This window comes from Carettochelys insculpta, chromosome 5 (assembly GCF_033958435.1).
Source record: "Carettochelys insculpta isolate YL-2023 chromosome 5, ASM3395843v1, whole genome shotgun sequence".
In the NCBI taxonomy this organism is placed as follows: domain Eukaryota; kingdom Metazoa; phylum Chordata; order Testudines; family Carettochelyidae; genus Carettochelys; species Carettochelys insculpta.
In genome coordinates this window covers 3,312,312-3,335,807 of record NC_134141.1, presented here as the reverse complement: position 1 = coordinate 3,335,807, position 23,496 = coordinate 3,312,312, and the positions used below count along the sequence as shown (strand labels likewise).

The 23,496-nt window shown below is 45.5% G+C and overlaps 1 protein-coding gene across 5 annotated transcripts in view; it reads left to right on the top strand.

The window, feature by feature from the left end:
* GNE (glucosamine (UDP-N-acetyl)-2-epimerase/N-acetylmannosamine kinase) overlaps positions 1-23,496 on the top strand; it is a 79,946-nt gene that overhangs the window by 11,233 nt on the left and 45,217 nt on the right. For 3 of the 5 annotated variants that reach the window (XR_012645605.1, XR_012645606.1, XM_074994544.1), the window contains exons 2-4: positions 19,430-19,632; positions 21,119-21,570; positions 23,263-23,415. Coding sequence is in view for 3 of the 5 variants with exons in the window: in XM_074994544.1 (XP_074850645.1) it covers positions 19,430-19,632; positions 21,119-21,570; positions 23,263-23,415 (808 nt within the window). In the remaining 2 variants the exon portion in view is untranslated. Of the gene's footprint in view, positions 1-4,730; positions 4,865-19,429; positions 19,633-21,118; positions 21,571-23,262; positions 23,416-23,496 lie in introns of those variants that run through there. The other 2 variants (XM_074994546.1, XM_074994545.1) reach the window with 2 other exon arrangements.

The window sequence follows — 23,496 nt, the reverse complement described above, 5'->3', positions numbered from 1 at the left end:
GCAGTCTATCTGAAGACAAAACCTACAGTCATTATTCAGGACTGACTCAAGCAAAACTGCTTCCAAGTAGATAAAGATCTTGTGTAAATAGAGAACAAGAACTCATGTGGCACTTTGGATAATTTGGAGCATAAACTTTCGTGGGCAAAGACTGGCTTTATCAGATCATACTTGTGTAAACAGACATTTACATATTGCCCCATAAAATCTTGATGTTCACAGCTGCTATAAAGTGCACCTGAGAAAGGGCATACTCTTTCCTTTATTCTAAATAAAAGAATGCCCCAGTTTACCATTTACAGCTACCATTTACACGTGTATCTACACATCAAGCAGCAGAAATAGAAATTAGTGCTAATATGCGTGTGATGGAAAGAGATAAAAGTGGAGGTGCACAGACCTTCCACATTTTCTTTATTGATGAACAAAGATAAAATTTTACCTGAGAAAATATCCCGGAATGCAAGTACCTGAGGCCCACATTAGGTAAGATTGATATTTCATTAGGACCATATGATTTGCTGTAGGAGAAGAGACTCTTGGTTCACATAACTAGTACAGTGGCTATTTTCCGTAAAGGCCAGTATGTGACCCATTAAAGGAAGATTTGGAATCATAAAGAAATGTAGCCACCTGCACACTCTTTATACATGCAACACAGCAGGAGAAAGATTTTCTTAGGGGTTATCGAAAGCAGATCTTTACAGGACGGCTAGTACTATATAATCTTTTTCAATACAAAACAAAAAAGCAGTCAAGTAGCACTTTACAGACTAACAAAATAATTTATTAAGTGAGCTTTCATGGGACAGACCCACTTCTTCAGACCATAGCCAGACCAGACCAGACTCTCGGTTACTATTTTCAATACAGTTCCTGCCTAGGGACTCACTCCAAGGCTCTGTTTTGCTAGGAACGCCACAAATACAGGAGAAACCATCTCTGTACCACTTATTTTACAATATAAGAAGACAATATGTCTTCAGGAAGTGTTCTCTCTGGTTTATAAATGAGTAATTGACATACAAGGAGATTAAGTACCTGCGGCTGCAATTTTGTTGATTGGGCAATTAAGTCCACTTTGAAGTCAATCCAACTTAAACACATACTTAAGTAACAGAGAGGAAGCTGTGCTAGTCTATACACTATCAAAACAAAAAGCAGTCAAGTAGCACTTTAAACACGAGCAAAATAGTTTATTAGGTGAGCTTTTGTGGGACAGACCCACTTCTTCAGACCGTCTGGCTATGGTCTGAAGAAGTGGGTCTGTCCCACAAAAGCTCACCTAATAAACTATTTTTCTAGTCTTTAAAGTGCTACTTGACTGCTTTTTGTTTTGATATACTTAAGTGTTTAGCTAAACTGGTGCAGAAAGATCTGTAAGAAATCTCTGGCAGAACCAGAAACTGAACCCAGATTTCTTGAAATCCAGCCTAGTGCCATCAGCTCAAGTTTTTCTGCTGACTGCCTATTGTTCTTTCCCCTCTTCCTAATTCTGGGACCATCTTTCATGTTAGTCCTTCTTTTTAGGGCAGGCTCCCAGTTTGTATTTGTCACCCCCTCCCCTCCAAGCAATTGTTAGCATATATCTACTGTGCACTAAAAAAACTGTGGTCCCAAGTTTGAGCCTGGATCAAATTATGTGGATTTCTGGAGTTTGGGCTTCAGAGCTAAAAATTGCAGTGTGGACATTTTGGCTTGGGGTAGTGTTTGCACTGCACTTTTTTCGTGCCACAGCCTGAGCCCCAGTCAGCTGATTTGGGCCAGCCATGCCCATGCCACAAGTCTTTTGTTGCAGTATAGCCATACCCGTTAAGTCCAAGCACTTTGCATGAGGCAGTCTTGCTCTGTGTGTACTGATCTGTATTGTATCAGCTAGCGATCCAGCTTGGATATTGACAACTATGTGGGGCATTATACAGTCTGTATATTTTGCCAGCCGCCTAATGTGAAATTAGTACAAGGTATCTATAATCATTATTAACAGCCCTCCAGTTCCAGCCCCTATCTACGTGGAGATCTTTAACTTAATGCAGTTCCTGATAGCCTGCCTCAGAGAGGTAGTGAGATACAATAGAACCTCAGAGTGATGCTGGACACCTCCTGAGGTTGTTCATAACTCTGACATGTTCATAATTGTGAACAAAACATTATGGTTATTCTGTCAAAAGTTTACAACTGAATATTTACTTAATATAGCTTTTTAACTACTATGCAGAAGAAATTGGCACTTTTAGCTATCTTAATTTAAATGAAACAAGTACAGAAAATTTCCTTAACTCGTCAAATCTTTTTTTAAACTCTCTCCTTTTTCAGTAGTTTACATTTAACACAGTACTGTATTGGATTGGTGTGTGGTTTTTTTCACTTCCGCCACTGTCTGCTTGCATACTTCAAATTCCAAACAAGGTGACTGGTAAGAGGAGGGCCTGAAACATAAGCCCATGTATCACAGGCAGGCCCACCAACAGAGGGGAAGGGGGCAGTTGCCCTGGGGCCTGGCAATTCAGAGCTACGGCAGCAGTGGTAGTGGCTGGAGTCCCAGATCCTTTAGCCATCAAAATGCCACTCAGCATGGCTCTGAGGGTTGTGGGGGATGCGGTGCCATGATTCGGATGGCACGGAGAGTTGGCTACCTTGGCCCTGCCCCTTCCACCTGTACCATGCCCCTTCTGAGGGCACAGAGCCACTGCCCCACATACCTTGCCAAGGGGCCCCTGGAAGCTGTTTGCCCCCCAGTCACAGGCCTGGTGTGAGGCTAGAAGCCTAGGCACAGTTGTCAAGACTTTAAGCTGTGAGCTAGAGGCAGACACTGCTAACAGACTCAGGCACAAACAGGATTATGACATAAAACACGAAATGCTACTAGGGACAGCCACCCTCTGATGTTACCTAGGTACCACCTTGTACACGGGGGTTTGGTCACTATCTTTCATGCTGTCAGTTTAGCCCCTGTCCTGGTCCTGGATTGGTATGTCTTATTTGTGGGGAGTGTGTAGGTACCGAGATGTTTCTTCTCAAGGTGTTCTATTACAACCCATCTGGAATGTGCATCCAGTCTGTACCTAGAACCATTTTGTGTTTTACACCATTGACCCAGTTTGTGACAGATTCTGTTAGTAGTGTCAGTCTCTAGCTCAGAGCATCACTTTGCTTCATATTCGCAGAGTCTTGACCATTGTGCCTAGGCTTCAGGGCTTGCACCAGCCCTGTGATGCATGGGTTATGTTTCAGGCCCTCATCTTATGACATTTGGTTGACCAGTAAGTGCGTAGCTCTGTTGTAATGGACCTATTGTAGAGGTTTCTGATACTAAGAATCACTGTTATTAGCATGTTGCGTGATCTGGATACAGAGTAAAATCCTGGTCTTGCAGTTTAATCCACTCAAGCAGACCTTTCCAAAGGGCCCAACCATGCAGATGTGATGGCAGCATCGGGGCTGATTTGTTGTACAAACTCATTTCCACCAGGCAGTGCAGAGGGACTGCACTGAGATCGCCACACTGAGCAGATCTAGGCCTTGGGTTTGGTGAGGGCCCTGTCTGCATATCACAAGTGATGACAGTGTCCTTTCTGGCAGGGAGAATACTGCAGTGAGGGTCTCCCATGATATCTGTGCAGGGGACCCACTCACAAGCAACTATGTGGACACAAGGGGTCCAGAATTGCAAAAACCATGTCATTTGAAACACAGGACATCTTGAGGTCTTTCTCCTTCCAATATCATGGCCCCTTGGAGATGTGTTTTCAAGCTTCTTTACACAGCAGAGAAAGCAGGATCATAGGTATGGGTATTAAAGGTGCAGAGAGTGCTACAACAGCCCTGGACTTTCTGCCAGTGTTCCAGCTGACTCCCTACAGGCAGCAGGCTCTGCTCCCCACCCTGCGCACTCAGACCTGCCTGCCACCCTGAGCTCTGGAGGTTTTGCTGCCAGCTGCACACACACAGTCCCAGCTGCTGCCCCACACATCCAGGTTCTGCTGCTGGTTCTGCATGTTGCAGGGTGGGGGCGGGGGTCTCTGTTGCTGACTTCAGACCTGGCGTCCCAACTGCCACACCACATGACTGGGGCTCTGCTGCTGGCTCTGGGTTCCAGCAGCTGACCCTGTGTGCCCCAGGACATTGCTTCCAGCCCAGTGCCTTGGGGGCTACCCCTGGGTCAGGGCTGGGTGGGGGAAGCAGGTTAGGCTGAGGGGGGATGGCAGCACTCTGGCTCTTCAAAACATTCCCACACCTGTGGGCCGGCCCCTCCTTTTCCACAGTGGTGGGGCGTTGGCCCCCCTGGCTTCCAGCTGTAGCCTCCTGGGGCTGGGAGAGGAGCAGGAGCTGCCGGCTGACATGGTCCCCCCACCCCGAGGGCAGTGCCCTGCAGCTGGGGGGGGACCTCAAGGAGTGTGTTGTGCGCGTGTTTGGTGGGGGGATCGCTGCCTGACCCCCCACCAGAGAGGTGAGTGGGGGATGGGAGGAGCTGGCGGGGTGGGGGGGGAGGGGATGTTCCTATGTGTTTTTGGAGCGGGGAGTGGCTGAAGGGGGACTGCGCCCCCTCGGCTGGGGGAGGGGCTATGACGGGTCCCGGCCAACCCCAGAGCTGGAGCTCGGAAGGAAAGAGCCGCGGGCCTGGCGGCTGCGGGCGGGGCTAAGCTCCCTCACGCTGGGGGGCTGCGAGGGGACGGGCCGCGCGCCTGGCGCCTGCGGGCGGGGCTAAGCTCCTTCCCGCTGGGGGGCTGCGAGGGGCGGGACGCTCTGAGGGCCTCGGGGCCGGCTGGCCGGTCGATGATTCGGCGCTCGCTGCGCGCGTGGCTCGAGCCGGTGCCTGAACGTGCCGAGCGCCTCCATCACGGCCGGAGCGGAACCGGCGGAGGTGAGGGGCGGCGCGGGCGCGGGCGGGGCCCTGGCCCCATCGTACCCGTGGGGCGGGGCCCGTCCGCTGCGGGGAGCTAACCCTCCCCTCCCTTCCCCATTGTGCGGGGACCCCGGCCTCTGCGCTGGGGGGAGACTGACCCCCCCACAGGATGGGGCGGGGCAGAGCCAGTCCCTGCTCTCGGAGGGGAGGGAGACTGGTAGAGGATGGGGGAGGGGATTCCGCCTGTGCCTGGGGGGTGGGGGGGCCATGCGCACGGCTCCCACGCAGCGTTTGGGGCCGGGGCTGCTCTTTCTCCGGTGGCCTCTGTTCTTGTTTCCGTGCCCCTCGCCTGGTTCCGCAGAGCCGGGTGCTTGTTCCCCCTCCCACCTGCTGTTTTCTGCCCAGGCTGCGGGGCCACGTGTGCCTCTCGCGGGAGGTGGTGACCCCAGTGCCTCGGAAACGCGGCCTAGCGCACAGGCGCTGCCAGTTGGGTTGTTAATCGTGAGGAAGGGGCATCTTTAACACGTGGAGCCGAACAACCGACATAGCAGCTACCTCCGCTCCGCTGTGTTCTCCCCAGCCTTCTGCCCCCACAGCCTTAGGGAAGAGACACACTTGCTGCTGGACCTGGCTGAGGTCAGGTACACACAAACACACACACACACACACACACACACACATATACCTCAGAGCTGGAAGGGACCTCAGGAGGTCACCTTGTTCAGCCCCTCCCCTCTTGGCAGGACCAAGCACCACCACCCTTTTTTTTTTAAATCTATTTTGCCCCAGATCCTAAATGGCCCCCTCAAGTATTGAGCTTACAACCCTGGGTTTAGCAGGCCAATCCACAAACCAGTGAGCTGTCCCTGCCCTCCCAAAAAAACCTCTCGCTCTCGCTCTCGCTCTCCCTCTCCCTCTCTCTCTGGCTCTTGTGAGACTCCTTCCTTCTCTGGTGCTCAGTCAGCCACTGCTGGGAGCTCATCCGTGGGTGCAGTGCATCCCACTTCTGACACCAGTGCGATGGGGTTCAGGGGTCCCCCTGCATTGCACCCCGTTCGCTGGCAGGAGTGACTCTCACTCAGCAGGTACAACAGAAGCTTTATTAGGCAACAGATGCCCAGTTTCTCACAGAAGTGACAGCATAGCAGCCAGAGACAGTCCTTCCAACCTGTCCTGGGGAGAAGACCCCGAGGGGTGCCCCTCTGGGGTGTAGCTTCCCCCTCCTCAGGCTGGCTGCCTTCCAGCTCTCCCTTTTCCTAGCCTCTAACTCCCGCCCCCGATTCAAAACCCAGCTCAGCTCCTCCCTGCTCTTTGTTCAGGCAGAGGTGTTACCTGCCAGTTGTAGCCCCAGGGTCATCCTTAGCCACTGGGAGCTGCTGCTAGCCTCAGACATCCAGCCTGACTCACACATGCACTCCCCCCACTCCATTACAGGATGATGATGACTTCAGAGACCTCCCCGCCCCCACCAGACTGGGTGCCTGACCAGCCCAGGGTGATGTCTTATTCTCTGCACAGGATATAGCAGGAGAGACAAAGTTGTTTTTTTCAAATACTGCTGCCAGCCTCAGCCCCACTACACCATGTGCTGGCTGGGCTGTGGGGGTCATGCTTGTATGAGAGGACAAGAAACTTCTGCGATTCACCTTTGTACAGGACTGCTCCCCCTCCCCCACAGGTGCCATGCGGTCAGGGGCTGTGACTAACCCCTGACTGGCTCAATGATGTCCCGGCTTGAGAAAGATTTTTCGGGGGTTGCTTGTGGCCAGGGAGAAGTCTACGCCCCACCACCCAGGGCTCAGATTTTGGTGGCTTGCAAGTCTCCCTCCCGTGGCAAAGATTTCAGGGGCTTACTGTTGCTGGGGGGAAGTCTCCCTCCTGTGGCTCAGATTTCAGGGGCTGCTTGTTGCTGGGCGGGGTGGGGAGGAGTCTCCGCAGATTACAGCTTGTGATATCTGGCACTCCCCCATGAAACCCCTTGGAGACTGTGCAGGGCCGGGACCCCCACAGTCGTGGGCATCGGGGCTGGCCCCCCTGCCAGGGCAGACTGATGAAGGGACCATGTCACCTGGCCCTTCAGCCTACTCTCCCATTCACCCTTGACACCCCTTGCAGATTGTGAAGGGTGGGGGGCTGGATATCACAAGCTATAATCTGTTCCTGTAATATTTTCAGGGATAACATTTCTGTGAAAAGTGTCTGGAGTACGAATTGACATAATACAGCCACCTGGGTGATCCAAGGGCAGTATGATACTCCCCTGCCTCTTTCCTCAAGCAGATATCTGTTCCTGTAGTATTCTCAGGGTTGATGTTTCTGGGAAAAGTGGCTGGAGTCCAACTGACATAACACAGCCATGTGGGTGATCCCAGGGCGGTATGACAGCTGTACATAAACGTATTCTTTCTGTGTGGAAAAAGCAGCTGAGCAACCAGTACATGTGGTTCAGTCATCTTCTGAAGCAAGCCCATTTGGTTTTCCTTTGCCTGGGATTCCCTACTTTTCCTCCTTTCTTTCTGTCAGAAAAAATGGCTGTTTGCTTTCCACGGGAGGGGAATAAGGGCAATGCAATGTGGGAAGATGACATCACATACCCACAACCACCTGGGGGGCATTTTTTTCCCCATACTGCACTAGTGAAAAAACTCAGAATGCTAGGGGGCTGAGGGAACTGTAGGATAGGTTCCCACATTGCACTGCTGCAACAGTTTTGTTCTTCTCCAAGCGGGTAGTCTTTCAAACCAACCCTTTTACTTAAACTCAAAAATTTTTCCTAGTCAGGACAGTCGTGGAACACAACCAGCTAAAACTGAGCTAAGTCTATTACCATACATCTACATTAGGGGAAAAGGCTGTGTTTAAGTTGGATTTACCAAGCATATATTTAATCAAGGCCATTTTTCTTTGTCAGGACAAAGCCTAAAAGTTCTATATAAGTTTACTTATCCTTTTTGCATTTGCAAAAGTTGGGCTAAGAGCCTGGATATTTTTTCCAGAACTTACTAAATCATCTTCAGTTATGTCCTTGGAATACATTGTGGCCTGTTTTTTGTCTGCAGTCCACTGTCTTTGCACTGTGTGAGTTCCCATCACACACAACTCTGCGACCATAGTATAGGTAAAACAGGTGTACTTCTGGCTTTCAGAATAGGGTGGTTAGGATGCCTCAAGCTCTCAAGAATAGAGATAATCTTCTTTGTTACTTCTTTGTACTATGCCTGTGGGGACTGTATCCTTGACTGGGGTTCCCAGGTGCTACCCTAACAGAAATAAGTAGAAAATCTCCTATGGTTATGTCATTTCTACTGAAGCAGGAGCCCTCGAGTGTTTCTGATTGCTCATCATGTAAACAAGAAGCAGAAAGAGCAAAGTATATGAGGCTGAAGTAGTGTCTCTGAGACTTGGTTCAATAAGGGGATATTGATGGTAGTTATTTCAGGGGTTTAAAGAAGATGGGAGGCATAGGAACAAGGATACAGCTCAAAAAGAGTGATTTAAGGCAAAAGTTGTAGATAGGGGGTGGTGGGATTCCATAAGGTTGAATTTGAAGGGAGATAAGTCAGCAGTATTACTTTGCTTGCTCAAAACTTGGGGCAAATTTTCACATCCCCTCCATTTGGGTTCAGCTGACTTAGGCTGCGTCTACAGTACGAGTTAAATTCGATATTTAATAAATTCAATTATTTAACCTCGATGTTATGAACTAGAATTATGTCCACAAAGCTTCTTGAAATTCAACCCACCTTTTTTCCATGTTGATTCTCCACATCCCTATTGCCCTGTGCAGATTCGACAGCATGAGCAGTGCATTGCGGGTACCTATCCCACAGTGCCTTAGCCCTGGTTGGCTGTGGGTGCTCCATGTTTGAATCCCAAAATTCCAAACACTGTCCCGGAACTCAGAGCACCAGTAAACATGTGAAAATGAACTGGATATTGTGCTGGAATGCTGCAGCTGGAAATGGTGCAAGCCTGGATCCCCAAATGCTTCAACTCATAGCACACAGCATTTCGGCATCCACACTGGCTGTTGCGCAATTTGTCCTTCAATTCCGAAGCTCAGTGACGCTTGGCTATCTTACCAGTGGGGGTGGGGGTGTTGCTGCTGAGGAGGAGGAGGAGGAGGAAGGTTCGGAAAAGCGAATCTCCCAACTGCGGTCAAAGAACTCAGAGCTGCTTGCTGCCGTGACTGCATTGCTGACAGTGGAGCAGCAGTTTTGGACTTGAGAGACCAGCACACATTGGTGGAACCACATTGTTTTGCAATTGTTGGATGACCAGCAGTGTGTGCAGAACTGTCGCATGCGTAAGTCCACTTTTATGGAACTTTGTGATGTGTTGGCCCCCGCCCTGAAGCACAGCAACACAAGAATCAAGCTGACTTTAATGGCTTAGAAGTGTGTGGCAATCGTGCTGTGGAAGCTTGCAACTCCTGACAGTTACCGGTCAGTGGAAAATCAGTTCCTGGTGGGCTGATCTGTGTGGGGTCCACAGTGATGCAGGTGGCCCATGCAATCCCTTGGTGTCTCCTCTGGAAGACTGTGACCCTGGGAGACATACAGGCAATAATGGATGGTTTTGTTGCCCATGGGTTTCCTAATTGCAGTGAGGCAATAGATGGCATGCATATCCCCATTGTGGCCCTGAACCACCTAGCCTCTGAGTATTTAAACTGAAAGGGGTACTTACTCATGGTGTCACAGCCGCCTACACAACCATCCACCAGTAGCCACGCTGAGGCAGCAGCAGTAAGGGATGCTTTAAAAATAGCTTTATTAATGATCTGTAATGCAAATGCTGCCCATGTACTTCTCTGCCATAATGCCAACAAATCACATTCACAAATCAGAATGGATGAATGAATGAATGAATGCTTTTACTTGGTGGAAGGGGGTTAAGTTGCAGTAAGTAGAATGAATGTGGCAGGCAGCTATACCTTCATCCCTCTCCCAACCCGCCCGGTTCCATCAGCTGTGCATCTGCTGCAGACCTGGGAGTAACAGTGGGCAGCTGTGCCTTCAGCCCTCCTCCAGCCCTCACTGTGATTTGTGTTTCCCCCCAACTCCTGCACGCCACATAATCACACTGAGCTCAAAGAAATGATTTTATTTTGGGAAGAGGAGAAGTTTAAGGGGCTGGGAAAAGAAGCCTTCTCAAGGGTGCTTATAGCCTTTTGCAATGGCCCTTGTGGCTGGAGTGGCAGGCTGTCCTTGCCCTCCCTCACCGCATGTGGGGACCACGACAATGGGGAGTGGGCGATCTCTCCTCAGAGAACTGCGGGCAGCAGATATCAGCTCCTGCAGTGCTGTGTTTGGAGTCCCTGTGCGGCTGCAGCAGAGGGCGCAGGACCTCAGTTTTTTCCGTAACAGCTGTTGCAAGCTTTGCTGTGACCTCATTCTGTCTTGCCCCTTGTTGCTGCCGGAAGTCAAGCATTCTCTGGTTAAACTCAGCTTGACTTTGATGCCACTGAGCTGTACCGTGATGCCACTGAGCACAGTCCTTTGTCAGCTTGGTGGGCTCATTTTCATTCTTTTCCATGTGCTGCAGGATAACATGCTGCTTGCACTCCTTTCTTCTTCTGTTCCTTTCTGCTGTGCTGGGCATTGGCTCTGGAAAGTGAAGGTCAGAATTAAGGTACCATTCGCATAATGTGCTTTGAAGTGCACTGTGTCTTCTATCAGAGAAAGTTAACTTTCTGAAGTCTTATTAAGGATGGAATAGTAAGCATGCATTTCGCAGTACATCATTTGCCATCACTTATCGAGCACATTTCTTTGTGGACATGGCAAGCTATAAGCAATTGCCTGCTTTTTGGGGGAAGGGGAGGATTGCAAAGCAGGGGGAGTCACCAGGTGTCCTGTGGCAGGGAAAGTTTTTTTTCTGCCTTTTCTGGAGCAATCCTCCATGATGATCAAGTGGCATAGAGGGGATGGTGGGGAAGGGTTTGATTACAGCTGCAAGGACAGCTGCATGGGAGGGATCGATGTGCAATACAAGTAATGTAAAGAAAAAATAATAATCCAAAGAAAGGCTTGATGTAAGGGGACATGGGAGGGGAAACGCCCAGCAGTGCACAGCAGCTGAGTGGCACCAGGGAGTCCTAAAACATGAAAAGAAATGCTGGTGTCAAGAGACGTGGAAGGGGAAACGCCCAGCAGAGCATGGCAGCCGCATGGTGTTGGAGAGTCCTGAAAAATCAAAAGAAATGCTGCGGGAAAGGACATGGGAGTGAAAACGCCCAGCAGAACACAGTAGCTGTGGGGCGTGAGGGATTCCTGAAAAATGAAGAGAAATGCTGGTTGGAAAGGGATTGGCGGGAGCACCAAGAAGACCCACTGAGCCTGCAAACTGTCTTGCTGGGGTGGGGAATGGAGCTCCTGCTAGCTGCTGCAGGCAAATGTAAGGGGCAGGAAGGATGTTTTTTTAAAAAAAAACAAAAGGATGCAAATTCCCATGCTTCTGCAGGTTGCCAAAGAGGACGTTATCCTCCTAAAACTAACAGTTATGGAGAAAGAACACCTGCTCACGCTGTATGACCAAAAGCCTGGAAAATTTGCCAAATGCTGTGTGGCGCCATAACACCAGATCGCTATCTGGTTGCCTGGCGTGGCAAGGCGTGCTACTGTGGAAGCTGCAACAAGTCAGGACTGCCCAAGAACCTCGTGAAATAATACGTGAGTGCCTGAACGAGGCCTTGGAGGAGATGTCCAAAAAGGAGAAGTACTCCATCTGAAGAAACATTAACATGTTGTTCTGAGGGTCACAGAACCATAGTTAGCAAACCTGCACCCATATACAACCCTGTAGCTATACCCACCCCCAGCCCACTTCTAGCATGCAGAATAAATACTCACCTGAACCTCTTAGTCCTGGGGGCTCAGGGACCAGAGTGGAGGTGACGTGTGTGGCGAGGAACGACGTGGAGTGTACCAGTTCCAGGTCTATGGTGAAGAGCTCTTGGCTGTCTGGCAGAAGTTCCTCTGTCCCCTGCTCATTGACCCCTTCCTCCTCTCCATTGCCCTCCTCCTCTGGGCCATCCAGCTCCTCTAGGTTCACCCCAAACTCCATACCAGGGCCTCCAGAAGTGTTGTAATTCAGACTAGGCTGTGTCATGGGATCGCTCCCCATAAGCATGTGCCTCTGTTCATAATAGCTGCACGTATGTGGAGCTGCCCCGGCCAGTTGTTGGCTTCCTGGACTTTTTGATAGACCTGCTGGAGTTCTTTCACCTTCACCCAGCATTGCACTGAGTCCTGGGAATTACCTTGGGCAGTCATCTGACACGACATCTGATCATAGATTGCCACTTTTCTCTTGGCCACCTAAAGTCTCTTTCCCAACAATTGGTCTTCCCAAATCGCAAGAAGATCCAGAATCTCCTGGCGGGTCCAAGCTGGGGCTCTTTTGCGACCTTGAGAACTACTAGGTAGATCACAACGCTGAGTGCTCATGATTGCAGTAGCTGGCTACTGATGCAGTTAGTACTGATGCGATATGGCTACTGATGCAATAAGATGAGATGGGCAAAGGAATTTTTTCATAATGGGCGGGCGCCCTTTATATTTCTAGGGCTGAATGCTGCTGAATTCCAATTTAAATTCTAATTCATGTTTACTCAAAACTTCACGGGCTTCCTGTGACCTTCCTGTGCACCTGGATGGCGAGCAGTGTACAATGAAGCAGCCAGTCTTCGAGGGTCTCCATGTAGCTTTGTGGGATACATATGGGACACTTCTGGAGGCTAATAAATTTGAATTAAGGATGTGGTGCTTCCACACTAGCTTTGATTTGCGATTTTAAATTTGAAATTGACACTCTAGCCGTCTCATAATATCGATATTTTGTTATCAGTATTACGGCTCAATAAATTGACTAATAGTGTTAACTGTGACATTTTAATATTGAGCTAACACCTTGAAACTCGTTTAATCTCGTAGTGTAGACACAGCTTTACTCTGCAGTCATGTAGTTTGGCTAGGGCCATTGTCTGCTTCTTCATGATATAGCTTTAGCAGTAATGTCAGTATTAGGCTTCCCATGAACCTCAATTGTAGAGAAAATGTGTAAAGGTCAAAACAAAACAACATCAGCAAAAAAAAAACAAAAAAAAACCCCTAAAGATTAAATCTAGTGCAGGATGCCAATTAAATGAGATGTTAAAGGTAAGCCATTGCAGTGCAGTGGGGTGAATTGTACCCTGGATGTAATTTGGCCCACAGAGTTCTGGAGGTTAGTTCGTTATTTGCTTAGGTATTATGCTCTTCTAACGGAGGAGTTAGAAACCAGTCTGTGCAGTGATTCAGGAGTTAAACATGATTTACAGTTTCTTAAAAACAAACCAAACAAAAAAAAGGTATTGACATTGGCCAGCGATAGGTAGTGCTGCTGCCTAAAAATTAATATTTTAAAACCTCTTTTACTTCCTCTGCAGTTTACGTAGAGGATCTGAAAGGTGCATGGAGTTAGGCAGAGGAAGATGGAATAACTTTTATGTATATTAATATTTAATCATTTTTTACTTTCACTTCAGTTTGCATAGAGGAAAGTGAAAGGTAAGATTTCAAATTGTATAAAAGAAAAAATAGATTTATCATGTTGGAGATATGGGTAGCAGTGGTAACCTCTTTCCTAACACTGAGCGGGGGAAGTATAGCATCCGTTTTGGGGTTCTCTTATTCAAATCTATCTCATACCCATAACTACCTTGGACTCTCAGTTTAAAATGCTGAAATACCTGAAAGAAGCAAGTTCCTGACTGATAGTATTTTTCAGCCTGTGTAGGCAGAGTGCCTTCATGTCAGGGGTGGTTTTTCAGGGAGAACTTGGTGCAATTGCTTTACAACATTTCGGTTTGAGAAATGTGTCTAAGAAACGTGTTGAAAAAAGTCAGATAATTGAGCTAGCCTGTTCTGTTTTGCTTAAACTTAAAGGAATAGGTTTAAAAATAAATCCTAGTTTTTGTAGCCTGGTGTATTTGAGCTGTTTTTCCATTACCCTTTTAATAAAAGGAACTGACTTCATTGGCAAATAAATGATATAATGCCTACTACTGACAGCCTTTTTTGTAAAAGTTGCTCAATTAATTTTTTCTGTAATGTTTGCTTATATGTGATAATAGCCTTTCATGTGTGTCTTTGGTCAAGCTTTGTAAATGCAGAAAACCTTTCCAGCGGTACTTGTAATTGAGCAAGAAGAAATCTAATTCTTAAGACTTAAGAATTTCACAGGAATAGTAAAAGTCTGCTCTGAAGGATGGCATTTTGCTAGTTCATCACACCTTGGCTACGTCTGCACTAGCCCCAAACTTCGAAATGGCCATGCAAATGGCCATTTTGAAGTTTACTAATGAAGCGCTGAAATGCATATTCAGCGCTTCATTAGCATGCGGGTGGCCGCTCATGGGAATAAGGGGACTTCAAAGTAGGCGGGGTCCTTTTGAAAAGGAGCCCCGTCGGGACGAGCCACGCGGCGGCGAGCCGCGTCAATTTCAAAGCGCCGCGACTGCCCGCATCTAATGAAGCGCTGAATATGCATTTCAGCGCTTCATTAGTAAACTTCAAAATGGCCATTTGCGTGGCCATTTCGAAGTTTGGGGCTAGTGTAGACACGGCCCTTGTGGCCAAATGGGAAGGATCAGCATTTGAATCCCATTGCCTTTCATTTAATTAAGCAAAGAGTTGTAATATTTTTAACTGTTATCAGTTCTGCTTTGTGCTACTGACATGACAGTCCCTAAGCAATGCACTGCATTTGTTTGTCCCATAGACTAGAGGAGTTGTTTCCCAAACTTAAAATATTTGCATACCCCTTTTGGGACTTTGGCCTTATCAGCATACCTCCTCTCCCAGCGCTTGTCTCGTGATTTTTTTTGGCCTTATCAGCATACCTCCTCTCCCAGTGCTTATCTCCTGATTTTTTTAGTAATTTATTTTCTTCCATGTACCCCTTGAAATCCTTTTGTGTACCACTCATTGGGAGACACTGGATTAGAGGGAGGAATGGGAAGCCCTGGAGAAAGGCTGTTGCTTGTGTCCAGATAGCAGAGATACTCATTTAGGCAGAAGGAAGCGGTCTTTCAAAAGTGAGCATGAACCTCTGCTGTTGTAAGATTAAAGGCTCCGTTCTGCTCAGGACCTCACTGTCAGCTCTTGAAAGGGTCCAGTCATACAGTATGAGACAAAACAAAAAGCAGTCAAGTAGCACTTTAAAGACTAACAAAATAATTTATTAGGTGAACTTTCGTGAGACAGACCCACTTCATCAGACCATAGCCATAGAAGTGGGTCTGTCCCATGAAAGCTCATCACCTAATAAATTATTTTGTTAGTCTTTAAAGTGCTACTTGACTGCTTTTTTGTTTTGATAGTATATAGACTAGCATGGCTTTCTCTCTGTTAGTATGAGACAAGCTACAGAAGGAGGATAGTTGGCATATCTGTATAGTTGTATATGCCCAGTTGCTTTCCTGCTTATTCATATGGAACAAAAAAGGTTTTAAAATATATATTGTATTTGTTTGATTTGATTAAAGTTGGACAGTCCTGCTTATTGATCATTCTGGTTAAATGAAGTTTCTTGTTTTTTAACTTATTACACAAAAATGAAACACTGAGAAATGCTGTGGGAGGTTTTGAGTTCCTACTTTTCATAACTTGTCAAAAGGACATTAACTATATTTTAAATTTTTTAAATAATTTCAAGGAGTGTGATTAAAAGAAGCTTCCAGGTAATAAATACAGTGGCTACCAAGTTTCCCCTGCCAATTTTTGAGTTTTCACAAGCAGTTTTCTACTGCTATGAGGTATGTCTCCCTAGTTTCTGTATGTAAGATCCACACAAAGAGCAGGGTAAACTGACCGATGAACTCTTGTGAGGAAACGGTGAAACTGAGACTACATCAGCACTATCACTTTTGTTAGTACAACTTATGTCACTCGGGGGCTACGTCTACACGTGCACGCTACATCGAAATAGCTTATTTCAATGTAGCGACATCGAAATATCGATGAATAACGTCTACACGTCCTCCAGGGCTGGCAACGTCGACGTTCAACTTCGACGTTGGGCAGCACCACATCGAAATAGGCGCTGCAAGGGAACGTCTACATGCCAAAGTAGCACACATCGAAATAAGGGTGCCAGGCACAGCTGCAGACAGGGTCACAGGGCAGACTCAACAGCAAGCCGCTCCCTTAAAGGGCCCCTCCCAGACACAGTTGCACTAAACAACACAAGATCCACAGAGCCGACAACTGGTTGCAGACCCTGTACATGCAGCATGGATCCCCAGCTGCCGCAGCAGCAGCCAGAAGCCCTGGGCTAAGGGCTGCTGCCCACGGTGACCATAGAGCCCCGCAGGGGCTTCAGAGAGAGTGTCTCTCAACCCCTCAGCTGATGGCCGCCATGGCGGACCCTGCTATTTCGATGTTGCGGGACGCGGATCGTCTACACGTGCCCTACTTCGATCAACTTCGAAGTAGGGCACTATTCCCATCCCCTCATGGGGTTAGCGACTTCGACGTCTCGCCGCCTAATGTCGATTTCAACTTCGAAATAGCGCCCAACATGTGTAGCCGTGACGGGCGCTATTTCGAAGCTGGCGCCGCTACTTCAAAGTAGTGTGCACGTGTAGACGCGGCCCCGGTATGCTGTTCACATAACTTATGTCACTTGAGGTGTGAAAAACACACCCCTGGGTGACAAGTTAAGTTGACAGAAGCACTGTTGTGGTTAGGGCTGTGACATAGCTGTTGTCACTCTTTGGGGATGGTTTCATTATGTGCAGCGGGAGCCTATTCCTATCTGCATAGAGCAGTTACACAAAAGCTCTTAGAGCAGTGCACTTGCATTGGTAAAACTGTGCTGTTGTAAGCTCTTTAGTATAGACATGGACTAATTTACACAATAACAGAGAGGAAGCCGTGCTAGTCTATACACTATCAAAACAAAAAGCAGTCAAGTAGCACTTTAAAGACTAGCGAAATAGTTTATTAGGTGAGTTTTCATGGGACAGACCCACTTCTTCAGACCATAGCCAGACCAGAACTGACTCAATATTTAACACACAGAGAACCAAAAACAGTAAGCAAGGAGGACAAATCAGAAAAAGATAATCAAGGTGAGCAAATCAGAGAGTGGAGGGGTGCGGGGGAAGATCAAGAATTAGATTGAGCCAAGTATGCAGGCGAGCCCCTGTAGTGACTCAGAAAGTTCCCATCACGATTTAAACCGTGTTAATGTGCCGAATTTGAATATAAAAGTCAGCTCGTCCACTTCTCTCTCTAAAATGGTGGGATAATTTCTCTTCAGTAACACACACATCTTGAGGTCATTGACAGAATGCCCCATTCCATTAAAATGTTGACTAACTGGTTTGTGGATCTGGAGTGTTTTGATGTCTGTTTTGTGCCCGTTGACCCTTTGTCTAAGGGAGTTAGAAGTCTGTCCAATATGTTTTCAGGCAGCCAAAGTAAACAAGCCCCAAAAACATTTTCTCTAATCTTTCAGGTATAGTAATCCTAAATGTTACTTGTAAGAACAGTAACTACAGAAGTTTGTTGAACATAGGAGCAGCTTTAAAATTGACAAGTTCGTCTTTAAAATATGACAGACGTTATTCCACTGAACTGCAGGATAGTTTATTTAAATAATCTTTAAAAGTGAAAGGTGATCAACAGTTGACATGTAAATATCTGATTCCAAAAGAGAATGTGTTCAGACTCTTGTAATGTAATCACTATAACATTGATGTATTTTGACATGTATAGTGGTATGCATTGGGTGTACTGTACTACTGTACTACTACTGGCATTATAGTATTTTATAACATTTATAGAGAGCCTTTGTGCAGTAACTAAATGTGAAGTGTTCATTCAGGATTTTAGGTAACTGTAAGATTCAGACTAAAGTTGAGAAAAGTCATCTTGTCCGCAGATGAAAATAAACTTTAAAAGGCAGCAACTTCAGATGAAGACATGGCTTTGCTAGAACTAAACCTGTTGATCGTAATTTCGTTAGTGATGAAACCAGCTAGAACTCTGTTTCTGTGAGTGTTCTGATCTAATTAGCTTAATGTTATATTGCCAGCGTTCATGAGTTGTCAGGGTTGAGTGATCTCAGGACTCGAGAAGTGGGATTTGTTATAGAGCAATGAGGAAAAGAGATCTGGAATGCATTGGGAAGGGCTGTGCCAATCTCATAATAGGAGGAAGTATTTACCTAGTATGGAGCCATAAAACTGAGTCACTTGCATAGGAGGATATGACTTTCTCATTTGAGTATTAGTTAACAGGGTATTGGAACAGTGTAAGAGTCTCTGGGGAGGAGTATATTTATTGGGCAGTGTACGCACTCAGGACAAAAAGGGATCACTCTTCTGATGTAATGTAAATAGGATGAACTTTGCAATGTTTGTTCTGCAGCTAACCCTTCTGGAAATGTTGAAAAATGACCTTTTCAGAAAGAAACTAAGGGTGCATAGATGTGAGTAGAAAGTATTCAGGACCTGATCCCACAGCCCTTTAACTAAACATTAACTTTTCAGGTCCTCAGTAAGCATTTAATTGGACATGCCTGTCACAAGTTGAATCCTTATAAAGTATTTACGACTCAGGTACATTGAATGTAGATTTCTTGTGGTAGATTCTCCTTTCATGACTTCTATCATTATGCCTTCATTTTTCTCCTCCTCTGTGCACACTTCCACAACAAACTCGGAGTTGGCGCCTTTCTCAGCCCTGTACAACAGATATTCACTGCAGGTTTCCTGCCTCCAGGCTGCTCAGCCATTATCTCTCCCCAGCCCCAGAGGCCACTCCTGCCTCCTTTGCATCCAGATTGGGGCAATAGACGTTTTCAGTGAATGTGACTAATATATCGAACCCTTTCCCAGCAGGCTCAGCACCTGCTATCAGGGTGAGAGGAGCTGGGTAAGGCCTACTGACTTGTCTATGTGATTGGAAACTGATTTCAATCAGTGACTTTCCTGTCGAGGGTTTCCCCATGAGATAAGAAGCATGTTCAGTCCCTAAACGCAACAGAGCCCTAAGATCTGACTTCTGCTGTGTCTTTGGAGCCTTTATCCTACTCCTGTTTACTCCAGGCTCCACAGAAGCAGAGCTGCAGTGTAGAATGGAAAAAAATCTTGTCACCTTTTTTTCTCACTCATGAATCTGTAGAAACTCACTATGGAGATCCAGTTGTACAGACTCCCATAGGATGGAAAGTAAATGTTTGCTTCCCCCAATCTAGAAGTTTGCTGGTTTAATTTTCTTTGATTACAAGTATGATTCCAAGCCTGAGTGTTCTAGTGTCAAAGTTTTTGGAAACTTTCTGAGACTGTTAGTGACTTTAGAAAGCATCGCCTGCTCTTTGACTGTACCTAGAGGTTAAAAGGTCAAATTTTGGCGGCACTCATCAGAAAGGTTGCTCACCCCTTATTTAGATGGTAATCTGTCAGTTCGCATGTGTCTACATTTCCACACTTGAATAGTATAGAATTCTGCTGCATGTCTTTCATTATTTAAATATGCAATTTTATTACTGTACAGAAAAAATACTAATCCTTGCTTTCTCTTGTTACAGGAACTGTATTTCAAGAATCTTGCAAAACAAAAACAAATCATGGAGAAGAATGGGAACAAACGAAAACTTCGGGTGTGTGTTGCTACTTGCAATCGAGCTGATTATTCAAAATTGGCTCCTATCATGTTTGGCATTAAAGCAGAACCACAGTTCTTTGAACTTGATGTGGTAGTGCTTGGCTCCCATCTGATTGATGACTATGGGTAAGATGAAAACTTTCCTCTCTGCCATTTTCCTTGTCAGATTGAGATCCTCTGTACAGAATGGTATGGTAGTCATCTCTTAAAGAAGCAGGGAATGTTCCTCATGAAAACTGAATTTTTGGACTCATGTATTTCTAGCCAAATATTGTTTCAGATGTCAGAAATTAGCTGTTATCCATTGACCTTTGATAAAGGGGAGAATGTCTTTGCTAGGCTGCTCGTTCATCTTTCAAATCAGCTGTATCCAAACTGAGTACATATTTAGTTCCACCCTAACTGAAGCTCCAAATACTTTGGCCATAGTTTTCAAAGGTGTCTGAGAGTCACTAGGAATTGAGCCCAGCTCTCTTAGGTTATACCTAAGCTGCGGCATTTACAGTCATGTGGCTGTGCTGATGCAGCTGCACCACTGTGGTACTTGTGGTGACACTGTAAGCTGACAGGAGAGTTACCTTGTTGGCTTAACTCCTCCCTACACTGGAGGCGGGAGAGCTTTTCATGCTGATATATTGCTGTCCCCACTTACTCTTAGGTTGGTGTAAATGATGTTGCTTAAGGTATGGGTTATTCATATAGGCACATAGGCTCCCAGGTGCTTACGGTACATTTGAAAATAGGACTTTGGCTCCCAAGTCCCTTAAATGCTTTGGAAATTTTTACCCAAAGTCGGTTAGACAACACTAATCTTGCCTGAGAAGATTAATTTTGTCCAAAAAACACACACACATTTTTAATGGAAATCCTATTTTCTTGTATTCATCTGATGGCAGGCAGAGTTAATCTTATGGACTGGGCAGGTGACTCTTAACTTGGTATCAGTAGAGCCTGACAGCACACTTACACTTATGATCACTGTTCTGCCCCTCAGCAAGCGAGAGAGTGTGTGGTTTGCACAACGGCTTAGGAAAGCTGCTTCTGAACAAAGACACATTTGTAGGAGTTTGTGTGACTCCTTTTCTCCCATCATCCCATTATTTACACTGTTTTCATGTAGATAAAGGTAAATTTTTGAAAGTCTGGTTTCTTTTTGCTGAAAACCCAGACTGAATTTGGATTACTCGTTTGTCTGGTTTTTTTTTTGTTATCTGAAAGGTGCTAATTTGATGGCAAGCTGTAGAAAGCAGGCCAATCTTTTCAAACTAGGTTCTTAAAATCAAGCACCTACATCACAATGGCCTGGTTTCCAGGGTGCTAAGTGGCCACAGTTCCCACTGAAGTCAACAGGCGCTACAGGTGCCCAAGCAGAGCATCAAGTACCGCCTTTGGTACCCTACCTGTTAAATGTTGACCTCAGTGAACAAGGGTTGTTACCAGCCTGAAAACGTATCTCCTGCAAAGGGAGAGAATTTTGCTGCATCCTCCAAGTTAGTTAATGGGCCAACTGTTAATGAAATGCTTATATGATTCTGCCGTCATAAGATACATCAGTGTGAAAGCAAGCTGTGTTGCAGTTTGTACATTTATTTTCTTTCGCTTCTTTCATCAGGAATACCTACCGCATGATTGAACAAGATGACTTTGACATTCACACGAGGTTGCATACAATAGTGAGAGGCGAGGATGAGGCAGCCATGGTAGAGTCAGTAGGCCTTGCATTAGTAAAGCTACCAGATGTCCTCAACCGTCTGAAACCTGACATAATGATCGTTCATGGGGACAGATTTGATGCTCTAGCACTGGCCACATCTGCAGCCTTGATGAATATTCGGATTCTTCATATTGAAGGCGGGGAAGTCAGTGGGACTATAGATGACTCAATCAGACATGCCATCACCAAACTGGCTCATTTCCATGTGTGTTGCACAAGAAGTGCGGAACAGCATTTGATATCCATGTGCGAAGATCATGACCGCATTCTCTTGGCTGGCTGTCCCTCATATGACAAGCTTCTCTCCTCTAAAAATAAAGACTACATGAGTATTATACGTATGTGGTTAGGTGTGTATTGCACTTCCGTTTAAAGTTCATATGGTTTCTCTTCAGAACTCCTATAATTTCAGTGATAGGCAGACATGAATTTTTTTTCGTGTTTCCATGAAGATGAGAAAAGATAATTATGAACTTTATAAGCACATTTTGACAGTGGTATTTTATCCTCTGTCTCCCACTACAGAAGTACACACAGACCCACTAAATAAACACAGACATGTTACTGAAAACCTTAGTATACTGATTCTCAGTAGAATGCTATTGCAGAATGGTTCTGTCTTTTCCCTCGCTCTTTTGAAAGAAAAATACCCCTGCACTCTGCCCTTCACATTTCAGAAAAATGTGCACATTATTTTGAGAACACAGAAACCAGAGGGAGAAAAACAATATAAAATTGTCATACATTATCATACCATGATAGTCTGTTTTCAAGGCCAGGTTAATGAAAGGGCCAATTAGTTTGTAGCTTGGAGACAAAGAAATAGGAGCATCAACCTCACATATTATTTAACGCAATTACATCCTATCAGTTGTCAGATGTAATGCTTAAATATTCAGGGCCCCATTGCTCTCTAGAGACCCAAATGTCACATTTTGATTGTGTTCCTTTCTTTAAGAAACTCCTTCATTTCTATGATTTCTGTTATTCTCTTTGTAGCTAGGAGAGAATAACCGTATGTGAACAAAAAGTGTAGTCAGAAATTGTCTTTAACATCTCAAACCCTATGGCTGAGTGAAAAAGCAAGAGTTAAATTGGCTGAGTTCTTTGTGAAAAAATAAATCAGAACTCAGAGCTATTCCTTTGATACACAAAGGTCCAGAAACTTGTTCATATCCTTTATATCCAGACATCTGGGAGCAGCTCTAACTTAAAAATGTTAAAAATGTGCATGGAACTAATTTGCGGAAAATCAAGGGCATTTACACACTGTACATTCTCCGACACAGTACAATACAGTAGCATGTTATATTTCAGAGATGTGTGTTTGCATATCATCTATTTACTTTCAGATCATTCCATAGAAATCAGCAAAACTTGTTGGTATTTGACAGGAAAATTCTTTAGTCCCTATCAGTTGGGGTCTGTGTTTATGATAGTTCATTAGTTTAATCATTTTCAGAATAAACTATTGTGAACATTATAAGAAGTGAAATAAAGTTTTTATAGTAGCCACTCTCTTTTAAGCAAATAATGCCAAATCTGTTTGTTGAGGCCTAGAAGACTGACAAGAACTCTAAGGAGACTAATGGACTAATCACAATGAAATTCATTGTCCAATCTGCCTTTTTGCTGTTGTGCTGTAGCCTAAAGGTCAGATTTTGCTCTCATTTAAAATAGTGTAAATCTAGAATAATTTGATTGCCTTCACCTGAGTTAATCCAGTTTTATGATGAAGTAACTAGAGGCCTCGGATCTATGCTCAAAGTGCTCTTGTAAAATGTTAACATGCAATACTGCAGTTGATTTTGTGCTGGGGCTTTTAAGACAATAGCAATCGTCTCATGTGCTGTGGTAAACTTCAAAGTCGTATTATTTACTTTCTTATGATCCTTTATCGTATTGGAACTCATTGTGCTGTATATCCAATTTGCTTATTAAAACTTCTGGAGCTTTTTATTTTAATGGCTTTAGCATCATCCTTCCACCACAACCACGACACTACTAATAAAAGAGTCTCACTTTGGGCTCCCTTTGAACAGGTGAAGATGTTAAACCCAGAGATTACATCGTTGCTCTGCAGCACCCTGTGACCACTGATATTAAACATTCCATAAAGATGTTTGAACTAACGTTGGATGCACTCATCTCCTTTAACAAAAGGACTCTAGTTCTGTTTCCAAATATTGATGCAGGTGAGTGAAACAGGAACTTATCATAAGTGGTTTGGATTTTGTTTTTGATTTTTTTTTAAACTGGTGAAGAATTGCCCTCTC